The sequence below is a fragment of the Oncorhynchus mykiss genome, chromosome 9, assembly GCF_057628025.1.
Source record: "Oncorhynchus mykiss isolate SJ-2025 chromosome 9, ASM5762802v1, whole genome shotgun sequence".
Classification (NCBI taxonomy): domain Eukaryota; kingdom Metazoa; phylum Chordata; class Actinopteri; order Salmoniformes; family Salmonidae; genus Oncorhynchus; species Oncorhynchus mykiss.
Window position 1 is genome coordinate 8292093 of NC_143030.1, and position 12500 is coordinate 8304592.

The 12500-nt window shown below is 45.8% G+C and overlaps 1 protein-coding gene across 1 annotated transcript in view; it reads left to right on the forward strand.

Moving 5' to 3' along the window:
• dysf (dysferlin, limb girdle muscular dystrophy 2B (autosomal recessive)) overlaps positions 1-12500 on the forward strand; it is a 154535-nt gene that overhangs the window by 117461 nt on the left and 24574 nt on the right. The window contains 2 exon segments of the mRNA XM_090185666.1: positions 3307-3363; positions 11848-11946. Coding sequence (XP_090041792.1) covers positions 3307-3363; positions 11848-11946 — 156 coding nt within the window.

The window sequence follows — 12500 nt, forward strand, 5'->3', positions numbered from 1 at the left end:
GCACCAAGACCATCTGCTAGGGCACCAAGGCCATCTGCTAGGGCACCAAGACCATCTGCTAGGGCACCAAGGCCATCTGCTAGGGCACCAAGACCATCTGCTAGGGCACCAAGACCATCTGCTAGGTCACCAAGACCATCTGCTATCCCACCAAGACCATCTGCTATCCCACCAAGACCATCTGCTAGGGCACCAAGACCATCTGCTATCCCACCAAGACCATCTGCCAGGTCACCAAGACCATCTGCTATCCCACCAAGGCCATCTGCTATCCCACCAAGACCATCTGCTATCCCACCAAGACCATCTGCCAGGTCACCAAGACCATCTGCTAGGGCACCAAGACCATCTGCCAGGTCACCAAGACCATCTGCTATCCCACCAAGACCATCTACTATCCCACCAAGACCATCTGCTATCCCACCAAGACCATCTGCTAGGTCACCAAGACCATCTGCTATCCCACCAAGACCATCTGCCAGGGCACCAAGACCATCTGCAAGGGCACCAAAACCATCTGCCAGGTCACCAAGACCATCTGCTATCACACCAAGACCATCTGCTATCCCACCAAGACCACCTGCCATGGCACCAAGACCATCTGCTATCCCACCAAGACCACCTGCCAGGGCACCAAGACCATCTGCCAGGGCACCAAGACCATCTGCCAGGGCACCAGGACCATCTGCCAGGGCACCAAGACCACCTGCCAGGGCACCAAGACCACCTGCCAGGGTACCAAGACCACCTGCCAGGGTACCAAGCTTTTTGCAGATCGTTACTCATCTTGTTGGCTGGCGGAAAGTAAATGTGGACAGCTGTCCACTTCAATGTGCGGCTCGGGAATTCGATAAGAGGGGCCCACGTGCAGTTGAGTCCCCGATGTGTCCGTCTTCACTTGTAGCCCACTTCTTAGAGTGGAGTCTCTACGCAGTGGGTGGAGTCGCTCTGCAGTGGGTGGGGTCTCTGTCCAGTGGGTGGAGTCTCTGTCCAGTGGGTGGGGTCTCTACAGTGGGTGGAGTCTCTACACAGTGGGTGGTCTCTCTACAGTGGGTGGTCTCTCTAAAGTGGGTGGAGTCTCTCTACAGTGGGTGGAGTCTCTCTACAGTGGGTGGCCTCTCTATAGTGGGTAGAGTCTCTCTACAGTGGGTGGAGTCTCTACACAGTGGGTGGAGTCTCTACACAGTGGGTGGAGTCTCTACACAGTGGGTGGAGTCTCTACACAGTGGGTGGAGTCTCTACACAGTGGGTGGAGTCTCTACACAGTGGGTGGAGTCTCTACAGTGGGTGGGGTCTCTACAGTGGGTGGAGTCTCTACAGTGGGTGGGGTCTCTACAGTGGGTGGTCTCTCTACAGTGGGTGGTCTCTCTACAGTGGGTGGTCTCTCTACAGTTTGGAGTCTCTACACAGTGGGTGGAGTCTCTACAGTGGGTGGGGTCTCTACAGTGGGTGGAGTCTCTACAGTGGGTGGGGTCTCTACAGTGGTTGGTCTCTCTACAGTGGGTGGTCTCTCTACAGTTTGGAGTCTCTACACAGTGGGAGATCTCTCTACAGTGGGAGGACTCTCTACAGTGGGTAGAGTCTCGCTACAGTGGGTGGAGTCTCTCTACAGTGGGTGGAGTCTCTCTACAGTGGGTGGAGTCTCTACAGTGGGTAGAGTCTCGCTACAGTGGGTGGAGTCTCTCTACAGTGGGTGGAGTCTCTCTACAGTGGGTGGAGTCTCTCTACAGTGGGTGGAGTCTCTACAGTGGGTGTAGTCTCTCTACAGTGAGTGGTCTCTCTACAGTGGGTGTAGTCTCTCTATAGTGGGTGGAGTCTCTACACAGTGGGTGGAGTCTCTACAGTGGGTGTAGTCTCTCTACAGTGGGTGGAGTCTCTACACAGTGGGTGGAGTCTCTACAGTGGGTGTAGTCTCTCTACAGTGGGTGGAGTCTCTACACAGTGGGTGGAGTCTCTACAGTGGGTGGAGTCTCTACACAGTGGGTGGAGTCTCTCACACTAGACAAAGTGTCTTACAGACTAATGGAGAGTAGGGAGAATGGATGGTGGAGTATATTATTATTATATTAGTATATTGAGGCAACCTGGGAGGGTGATCGGGTTGTTTCGAGTGCTTGTTGAGGGAGTGAGGGCTTAAGGGGGGAGTGAGGGCTTAAGGGGGGAGTGAGGGCGGCGTGAGGGCTTGAGGGGGGCGTGAGGGATTGAGGGTGTGATAGCTTGAGGGCGTGAGGGCGTGAGTGCTTGAGGGGGGCGTGAGGGCTTGAGGGTGTGAGGGCTTGAGGGTGTGAGGGCTTGAGGGGGCGTGAGGGTGTGAGGGCTTGAGGGGGGTGTGAGGGCTTGAGGGGGGTGTGAGGGCTTGAGGGGGCGTGAGGGCTTGAGGGGGGTGTGAGGGTGTGCGGGCTTGTGAGGGTGTGAGGGCTTGAGGGGGGTGTGAGGGCGTGAAGGTGTGAGGGCTTGAGGGTGTGAGGGCTTGAGGGGGGTGTGAGGGCTTGAGGGGGGTGTGAGGGCTTGAGGGGGGCTTGAGGGTGTGAGGGCTTGAGGGTGTGAGGGCTTGAGGAGGGTGTGAGGGCTTGAGGGGGGTGTGAGGGCTTGAGGGGGGCTTGAGGGTGTGAGGGCTTGAGGGTGTGAGGGCTTGAGGAGGGTGTGAGGGCGTGAGGGGGTGAGGGCTAGAGGGGGGTGTGAGGGTGGAATTTTACTGTTTGGCTCTTTGTATGTTTTGTTTGTAAGAAGCTCTTTTTCTGTCATAATTCCACGATTGCACCCAGAATGCGCTGGACCACAAAACTAGCAATGCCCTGATTTCATTCCCAATGTTCTCATCTTCACAACTCTGCGTCATGTAAACACTTTTCACGCTACAACCATTTATTAATGTGCTGCTGTCACATTTTAATCGTGGCGTTATGTTTCTCCGTCTGCTGTAGTCATGATGTGCCTCAAGGAACTCCCATCAGCCTCTCTGTCAATGTTATCAATGTTTACGCCGTAAAATGTCTTTGTCCGATTACGATACTGTATAGATCCTGTATTTATTGCAGACGTGTTTTGGCTGTTCTCTTAGAAGACTGGCTGACTGTGATCGCCCATTGAATGTCTATTCTGAGTGAGTGTGTGTTTGTGTGGTCTAAATGTATGTGAATACTATAGATTCATTCGCCTTGTGAGAATACGGTATACAGTGTAAGCTAACTTTTGATAGATTCTGTTTTACTTGTCGTCAAAGGTGAATGCTGTGGTCTAATCCTAACCTGCTTAGTGCTAACACTAGTTTGTGTGGTTGTGTTGTGGTTGTGGTTCTTGTTGTAGTTTACGGACGGAACCAGTTCTGCAATTATTAACATCTCTGGCTCCTCCAGCCAACATGTACGTATGAGCCTCTTCTCTCCATCCCCCTCTCTTCTTCTCTCCATCCCTCTCTACCCCTCTCTTCTTCTCTCCATCCCCGTCTCTTCTTCTCTCCATCCCTCTCTACCCCTCTCTTCTTCTCTCCATCCCCCTCTCTTCTTCTCTCCATCCCTCTCCATCCCTCTCTATCCCTCTCTTCTTCTTTTGCCCCCCCCTCCATTCCTCTCTTCTTCTCTCCTCTTCTTCTCTCCTCTTCTTCTCTCTATCCCTCTCTTCTTCTCTCTTCTTTTTCTCTCTATCCCTCTCTTCTTCTCTCTTCTTCTCTCTAGCCCTCTCTTCTTCTCTCTTCTTCTTCTCTCCTCTTCTTCTCTCTAGCCCTCTCTTCTTCTCTCCTCTTCTTCTCTCTATCCCTCTCTCCATCCCTCTCTATCCCTCTCTTCTTCTCTCCTCTTCTTCTCTCCTCTTCTTCTCTCTATCCCTCTCTTCTTCTCTCCTCTTCTTCTCTCTATCCCTCTCTCCATCCCTCTCTATCCCTCTCTTCTTCTCTCCTCTTCTTCTCTCCTCTTCTTCTCTCTATCCCTCTCTTCTTCTCTCCTCTTCTCTCTATCCCTCTCTTCTCTCCTCTCATCTTCTCTCAGAACCCTGTCCTCTCTCTCAATATATCACTTAACTACGTATTGTCTTGTGCATATTCCTATTGGGACAGAATAATTATGGTTCTTGTGTGTCGTAACGAAAAGATCTTCGCTGTGGCTGTTTTTTGATCATGTGATTGTCATTGACAACTAATGCATGTTTTCAACCTCTGAAATCCTCCTTTCACATTGAAGGTATGAAACAACTTGTTGACTGTGTGTTCACAATGGCAACAAGTTGCGTGGTATTTCATATGAACAGAAACGGCCTTAGATCGCTGTCAGTGTGACTGTGTGTGAGGGTGTTTGTTGGGGTGTCAGTGTAGATACAGAACCAGTCAAACGTTTGGACACACCTACTCATTCAAGGGTTTTTCTGAAATGTTTGTTGCTACTATTTTCTACATTGTAGAATAATAGTGAAGACATCCAAACTATGAAATAACACAAACGGAATCATGTAGTAACCAAAAAAATGTGCTAAACAAATACAAATATATTTTATATTTGAGATTCTTCAAAGTAGCCTCACTTTGCTTCAGTTGCCATAGCACGTGGTGATGCAGCCAATCAAATCTCTTCAGCCTCCTGAGGTGGAAGAGGCATTGCCGTGCCCTCTTCACAAAAGTGTGGGTGTGTTGGGGAGGGAGGGGGGGGGGGGGGGGATTATATTGATCTAGGATTAGTTTACACTCCCCCTAAACCATTGAAAGAGGTGGGGACAACTCCCTTAAAACTGACCTTGGATCAGTCTACAGCAGGGTTGGCCTCAATTCACCATTTTGGAATTGACTCCTATCCAAGTTATGAGTTGCAATTTGAATTGAACTACCCCACAAGATGTACAATCTGAATTGAACTACCCCACAAGATGTACAATCTGAATTGAATTACCCCACACCCCACAAGATGTACAATCTGAATTGAATTACCCCACACCCCACAAGATGTACAATCTGAATTGAATCCAGTGCAATTCAAATACATTCCAGAGAGTTGAATTGAAGTCTCCCAGATACTAAAGAATATTTCACTTTTCTCTGGAAACCATGTTCATGTATTATTTTAACCTTTTTTAGTGCTTAGAATAGATCATTATATTCTCACCACCTTTTTCAGTGCTTAGAATAGGTCATTATATTTCCACCACCTTTTTTAGTGCTTAGAATAGATCATCATATTCCCACCACCTTTTTTAGTGCTTAGAATAGGTCATTATATTCCCACCAACCATTCAATTTGTTTGGCATCTTTTTGAAGACCCTCGGGGTCAACTTGAGGGTTAAACTAATGCATTCTGTCAAATGTAGCTTTTTCCCCATATTGAACAAAATGTAAGCGATTCGTAAAAAATATAATAATTTTGAATATTTGCATACAGGTCTTGTTTTTCTTGATATTCCCCATCCCGCATGCGGGAGCGTAATCATCGCCTGACATTAATTAGCATAACGCAACGGACATAAATATCCCTAGAAAATCTTCCTTATTCATGAAAATCACAAATGAAATATATTGAGACACAGCTTAGCCTTTTGTTAATCACCCTGTCATCTCAGATTTTCAAAATATGCTTTACAGCCAACGCTAGACAAGCATTTGTGTAAGTTTATCGATAGCCTAGCATAGCATTATGCCTGTAAGTTTATCACAGCCTAGCATAGCATTATGCCTTGCTAGCAGCAGGCAACCTTGTCACGGAAATCAGAAAAGCAATCAAATTAAATCGTTTACCTTTGACGAACTTCGGATGTTTTCACTCACGAGACTCCCAGGTAGATAGCCAAAGTGAATTTTTTCCCCAAAACATTATTTTTGTAGGCGAAATAGCTCCGTTTGTTCTTCACGTTTGGCTGAGAAATCGCCCGGAAATTGCAGTCACGAAAACGGCGAAAAAATATTCCAAATTAGCTCCATAATATCGACAGAAACATGGCAAACGTTGTTTATAATCCATCCTCAAGGTGTTTTTCTAATATCTATTCGATAATATATCCATCCACCGGGACAATTGTTTTTTCAGTAGGACCGATTGGAGTAATGGCTGCCTCTGTATTTTACGTGAGAATCTCTCTCGAAGCCACCATGTGACCACTTACACACTGTGCCCCCCCATACGGCTATTCTTCAACATAAATACGTAAAACTACGTCACAATGCTGTAGACATCTTGGGGAATACGTAGAAAGCGTAAGCTCGTTGATGGCACATTCACTGCTCAATAGGGACTCATTGGAACGCAGCGCTTTCAAAACCTGGGGCACTTCCGGATTGGATTTTTCTCAGGCTTTCGCCTGCAATATCAGTTCTGTTATACTCAGACAATATCTTTACAGTTTTGGAAACATTAGAGTGTTTTCTATCCTTAGCTGTTAATTATATGCATATTCTGACCTAACCGTAACCAAGAGAGTTAATAACACCACAAAACTTCCCTTAGATCACTGTTTAGGGAACAACTTAATCCTGACTGTATCTTCTCAGATATTCTCCCTTCACTACCAGCTAGATGGGTTTTACCCAGGCCTTTAATCCAGACTGTCTGTCTCTCCTCAGATATTCTCCATACACTTCCAGCTACGACGGGTTTTCCTTCTTACCCAGGCCTTTAATCCAGACTCTCTGTCTCTCCTCAGATGGGTTTTCCTTCTTACCCAGGCCTTTAAACATGATATCCTAAAACTGTTACATCTTACGGAGAGTGAACTCTGCAGCAGTGTGTGGTTTAGGGTGAGGAGGAATGTTGGTCAACGTTCTGGATTCTCAGTGAAGCAAGACTCCAATACTTGTAGGAATGTTGGTCAACGTTCTGGATTCTCAGTGAAGCAAGACTCCAATACTTGTAGGAATGTTGGTCAACGTTCTGGATTCTCAGTGAAGCAAGACTCCAATACTTGTAGGAATGTTGGTCAACGTTCTAGATCTCAGTGAAGCAAGACTCCAATACTTGTAGGAATGTTGGTCAACGTTCTGGAATCTCAGTGAAGCAAGACTCCAATACTTGTAGGAATGTTGGTCAACGTTCTGGATTCTCAGTGAAGCAAGACTCCAATACTTGTAGGAATGTTGGTCAACGTTCTAGATCTCAGTGAAGCAAGACTCCAATACTTGTAGGAATGTTGGTCAACGTTCTAGATCTCAGTGAAGCAAGACTCCAATACTTGTAGGAATGTTGGTCAACGTTCTGGATTCTCAGTGAAGCAAGACTCCAATACTTGTAGGAATGTTGGTCAATGTTCTAGATCTCAGTGAAGCAAGACTCCAATACTTGTAGGAATGTTGGTCAACGTTCTAGATCTCAGTGAAGCAAGACTCCAATACTTGTAGGAATGTTGGTCAACGTTCTAGATCTCAGTGAAGCAAGACTCCAATACTTGTAGGAATGTTGGTCAACGTTCTAGATCTCAGTGAAGCAAGACTCCAATACTTGTAGGAATGTTGGTCAACGTTCTAGATCTCAGTGAAGCAAGACTCCAATACTTGTAGGAATGTTGGTCAACGTTCTAGATCTCAGTGAAGCAAGACTCCAATACTTGTAGGAATGTTGGTCAACGTTCTAGATCTCAGTGAAGCAAGACTCCAATACTTGTAGGAATGTTGGTCAACGTTCTAGATCTCAGTGAAGCAAGACTCCAATACTTGTAGGAATGTTGGTCAACGTTCTAGATCTCAGTGAAGCAAGACTCCAATACTTGTAGGAATGTTGGTCAACGTTCTAGATCTCAGTGAAGCAAGACTCCAATACTTGTAGGAATGTTGGTCAACGTTCTAGATCTCAGTGAAGCAAGACTCCAATACTTGTAGGAATGTTGGTCAACGTTCTAGATCTCAGTGAAGCAAGACTCCAATACTTCTAGAACTAAATTCAACTTTATTTCCTTCCTTCTACTCGTCTTTTCTTGTCACTTATTTATTTATTTATTTATTTTTATTTTTTTTTTGGGGGGGGGGATCTCAGTCAGGTCCATAATTATTGACAGCCTTGATAAAGATGTACAATCATGACTGTATAAAATGAAAACAAATACCTGAGATATATTGTGTGCAAACACCATGAACGTAACATTCAAATGCAATAAGGGTTCCACGGGAAACGCTGATAAACATTTGGTTCCTACCCTGTCATGCAAAACAACTGTTACGTTTCCCCAGCAAGAAAACCAAATAATAGTCTCTCAAACAAAAAAGGGGGAACTAACAAAGAGTCACTGACTGCAACCAAAACTAAACAGGTGGGGTTTTAGGAGAAGGTTCTGATGGGGGTGATGACACTCATGTGGGTGTGTCCACTGAAAGTTGCCTAGCAACAACAACTGGGACCTAAAAGACGCCCACCGTGTGCGTCCACTAAGAGGAAAACAAAAGAAAAACCCACATCAAACGTAAAGACAGGAAACAAAGCAAAACATTGAGCAAAACGAAAACAAGATCAGATAAAAGCTTTTTGAGAAATCCAATAGGGAGCACCAACTAGAAACCTAGAAACCTCTCTAGGTTTCTTCCTAGGTTTTGGCCTTTCTAGGGAGTTTTTCCTAGCCACCGTGCTTCTTCACCTGCATTGCTTGCTGTTTGGGGTTTTAGGCTGGGTTTCTGTACAGCACTTTGAGATATCAGCTGATGTACGAAGGGCTATATAAAATAAATTTGATTGATTGATTGATTGATTGATTGAACTAAAAAGGTGTTGACCCTCCACATCTCTCAAGACAGCTGGAGCACTGGGCCAGCCCGCTCTTAATTAGCACCTGGGCCAGCCGCTCTAAATTAGCACCTGGGCCAGCCGCTGTTAATTAGCACCTGGGCCAGCCGCTCTTAATTAGCACCAGGGCCAGCCCGCTCTTAATTAGCACCTGGGCCAGCCGCTCTTAATTAGCACCTGGGCCAGCCGCTCTTAATTAGCACCTGGGCCAGCCGCTCTTAATTAGCACCTGGGCCAGCCGCTCTTAATTAGCACCTGGGCCAGCCGCTCTTAAATAGCACCTGGGCCAGCCGCTGTTAATTAGCACCTGGGCCAGCCACTCTAAATTAGCACCTGGGCCAGCCGCTCTTAATTAGCACCTGGGCCAGCCTCTCTTAATTAGCACCTGGGCCAGCCGCTCTTAATTAGCACCTGGGCCAGCCGCTCTTAATTAGCACCTGGGCCAGCCGCTCTTAATTAGCACCTGGGCCAGCCGCTCTTAATTAGCACCTGGGCCAGCCGCTCTTAATTAGCACCTGGGCCAGCCGCTCTTAATTAGCACCTGGGCCAGCCGCTCTTAATTAGCACCTGGGCCAGCACAGGTGCAATACCTTCCTGCTAACGAGGTGGACAAGACAGAACAGGTGTAACACAGTCCTGACTAACGAGATGGCAGCAAACGCTACGTTTTACTGTGTTAAACGTGATTAAAGTCCAACCTCAAAACATTAAACAGAAAAAACAAAACCTGTAACAAACAACGTCAACCATTGTATCAGAAAAAAATGTATAATGTATTTCTATGATTCCAACAGTTCGCTCGTGTTTTGATCTGCACTGAACAAAAACATACATTTAACATGTGAAGTGCTTCATGAGCTGGGGAATTTTTTCCCCCAGAAATGTTCCATTCTCACAAAAAGAGAATGCTTATTTCTCTCAAATTCTGTGCACAAATTTGTTTACATTCCCTGTTAGTGAGCATCTCTCATTTGTCAAGATAATCCATCCACCTGACAGGTGTTGCATATCAAGAAGCTGATTAAACAACATGATCATTACACAGGTGCACCTTGTGCTGGGGACAATAAAAGGAGTATTTATGTCTAAAATAAAGCCCTTTTGTGGAGAAAAACTCATTCTGATTGGCTGGACCGGGGTCCCCTGCACCCCTGCCCAGTCATGTGAAATCCATAGATTAGGGTCTAATTGACTGATTTCCTTATATGAACTGTAACTCAGAAAAATCTTTGAAGTTGTTGCATGTTCAGTTTATTTTTATGTTCAGTGTACATCGTAAGTAAATTTCTAATATTAGGTTAAATAAATCCCAATTTGACTATGTTACCATATCTTGGAACCTTTCCGCCTGGTATAGAGGTTTTGAATGGCAGGGAGCTCGGCCCCAGTGACGTACTGGGCTGTACTCACTACCCTCTGTAGCGCCTTGCGGTCGGGTGTGAGACACACACACACACACACACACACACACACACACCCAAGTGACTGGGCATGAGCAGTAGACAAGTCTCTGTAAAAGCCACTGTTACAACACAAATCAATCTGTCACCAACTAATTGTAATGTGTGGACTGCATTGTAGCCCATCTCATCAGTTCTACATCACACTGAAGGTCACGTCACCACCCAACACACACACACACACACACACACACACACACACACACACACACACACACACACACGTCTGCCCTAAAATTCATGCCTGTTTTTTTTTTCATTGTTGATTGCCTCCAGATCCAGAATCATGCCAGTCCTGGCGCCACACACACACACACACTCACACACACACACTAAAGGAAAGGTGTGTATTGCGTCATGAGAGTGTTTGAACTTTCTGTTCCTGTCAGGGTTGAAGGTCACAGGCAGACAGGCGGAGTGTGGAGTGACATGATGGTGGTGTGTGTGTGTGTGTGTGTGTGTGTGTGTGTGTGTTTGAGAGAGTGAGGGACAGTTTTAAGCTGATCTGTCCCTAGAGAGTGTCTGGTCTTTGTAGTCCTTGTTCTCTGTACGTCAGAGACTTGGAACGACGTCGTCCACCAGACTGTGAGAAAACGTCTTCTTGACAAAACACACAGACCCGTGTCTGTATTCAAAACTCTAGAGTCACTTCATGTCAGTCATTTCCCTCTTGGTTTATTTCAAAATATAAATAAACTCTTAACTAAGATGATTACTGCACAAATGTCGAAAACACGCAGACCAGTGTCTGTGTTCCAAACTGTCATACAATTCTCATGTGGTCGACTCGAAATATATCCAAATTAGAACCTGAATTACCTAGTAACTGTAACCAGTAACTAGTAACCAACTGTAACAAGTAACCAACTGTAACTAGTAACCAACTGTAACTAGTAACCAACTGTAACTAGTAACCAACTGTAACTAGTAACCAACTGTAACTAGTAACCAACTGTAACTAGTAACCAACTGTAACAAGTAACCAACTGTAACAAGTAACCAACTGTAACTAGTAACCAACTGTAACTAGTAACCAACTGTAACTAGTAACCAACTGTAACTAGTACCCAACTGTAACTAGTAACCAACTGTAACTAGTACCCAACTGTAACTAGTACCCAACTGTAACTAGTAACCAACTGTAACAAGTAACCAACTGTAACTAGTAACCAACTGTAACTAGTAACCAACTGTAACTAGTACCCAACTGTAACTAGTAACCAACTGTAACTAGTAACCAACTGTAACTAGTACCCAACTGTAACTAGTACCCAACTCTAACTAGTACCCAACTGTAACTAGTAACCAACTGTAACTAGTACCCAACTGTAACTAGTACCCAACTGTAACTAGTACCCAACTCTAACTAGTACCCAACTGTAACTAGTAACCAACTGAACGTTGCCAATGTGAACACATCTTTGAACCTGTTGTCATAACATTCACTTTGGACTTTGGTTAAGATTTAATCTTTTCTTTCATCTTTACTTTAAAAAAAATCTAATAACATCTCCTCGATCTCTTGCTTTGCCCTCGGCTGGTCTCAGCTGCTACAGTGGGTAAGTTGGGCTAGGTGTAACAATCGAGAGAAATCATTTTCTTCAAACAATCTTCTAATAAAAAAGACCAGTCCTGTAAAGTGTATAATGTGTTTGGGCAGGAGGAAGACCCTTACCCTCACCTTTGACCTCTGTGTGTCCCCTATCAGGAGGAGGAAGTGATGGACTGGTGGTCTAAATTCTATGCTTCGACCGGAGAGACGAACAAGTGTGGAAACTACCTGGAGAAGGGATGTGACACACTACAGGTAGAAAAATGGTGTGTGTGTGTGTGTGTGTGTGTGTGTGAGAACTATGTTCTACCGTCTGAAGACCACAGGACCCCTTTATAAACAGGTCACCTCTTCTACATTACCCACAATTCCACACCTCACCTCTGGCCCCCTCTCTATCCTTCCCTGGTCCTTTTAATATAAGACACACACACATCTTAAAGAAACTGCTTTGACTTTCCAAACTTTCCGGGGATTCCATGTGGGGTATGCCGCAGGGGGATAGACAGGGAACGTTATTCCGTCGTCATTCCCAGACGCCAGACAGCCAGCCCGCCCTCACCCCTCTACTCACCCGTTCCGCCCCCGTCTCTCACCCGGGTCTGGTATGCCTCTGTTGTGTCCCCTGGTAGTGAGCAGTTCTTTCCAGCACCTCACCCCCTCATTTTTTTTCCCCTTTCTGGTCTCCTCCTATTTTCTCACCCTTCATCCTTTCTCCCACGCCCTTCGACTCACCCCCTCCGCCTGCCCTCATCCTTTCTCCTACACTGTATCCCACTTGGTTCCATTTTCCAGCACTCTCAATCTAT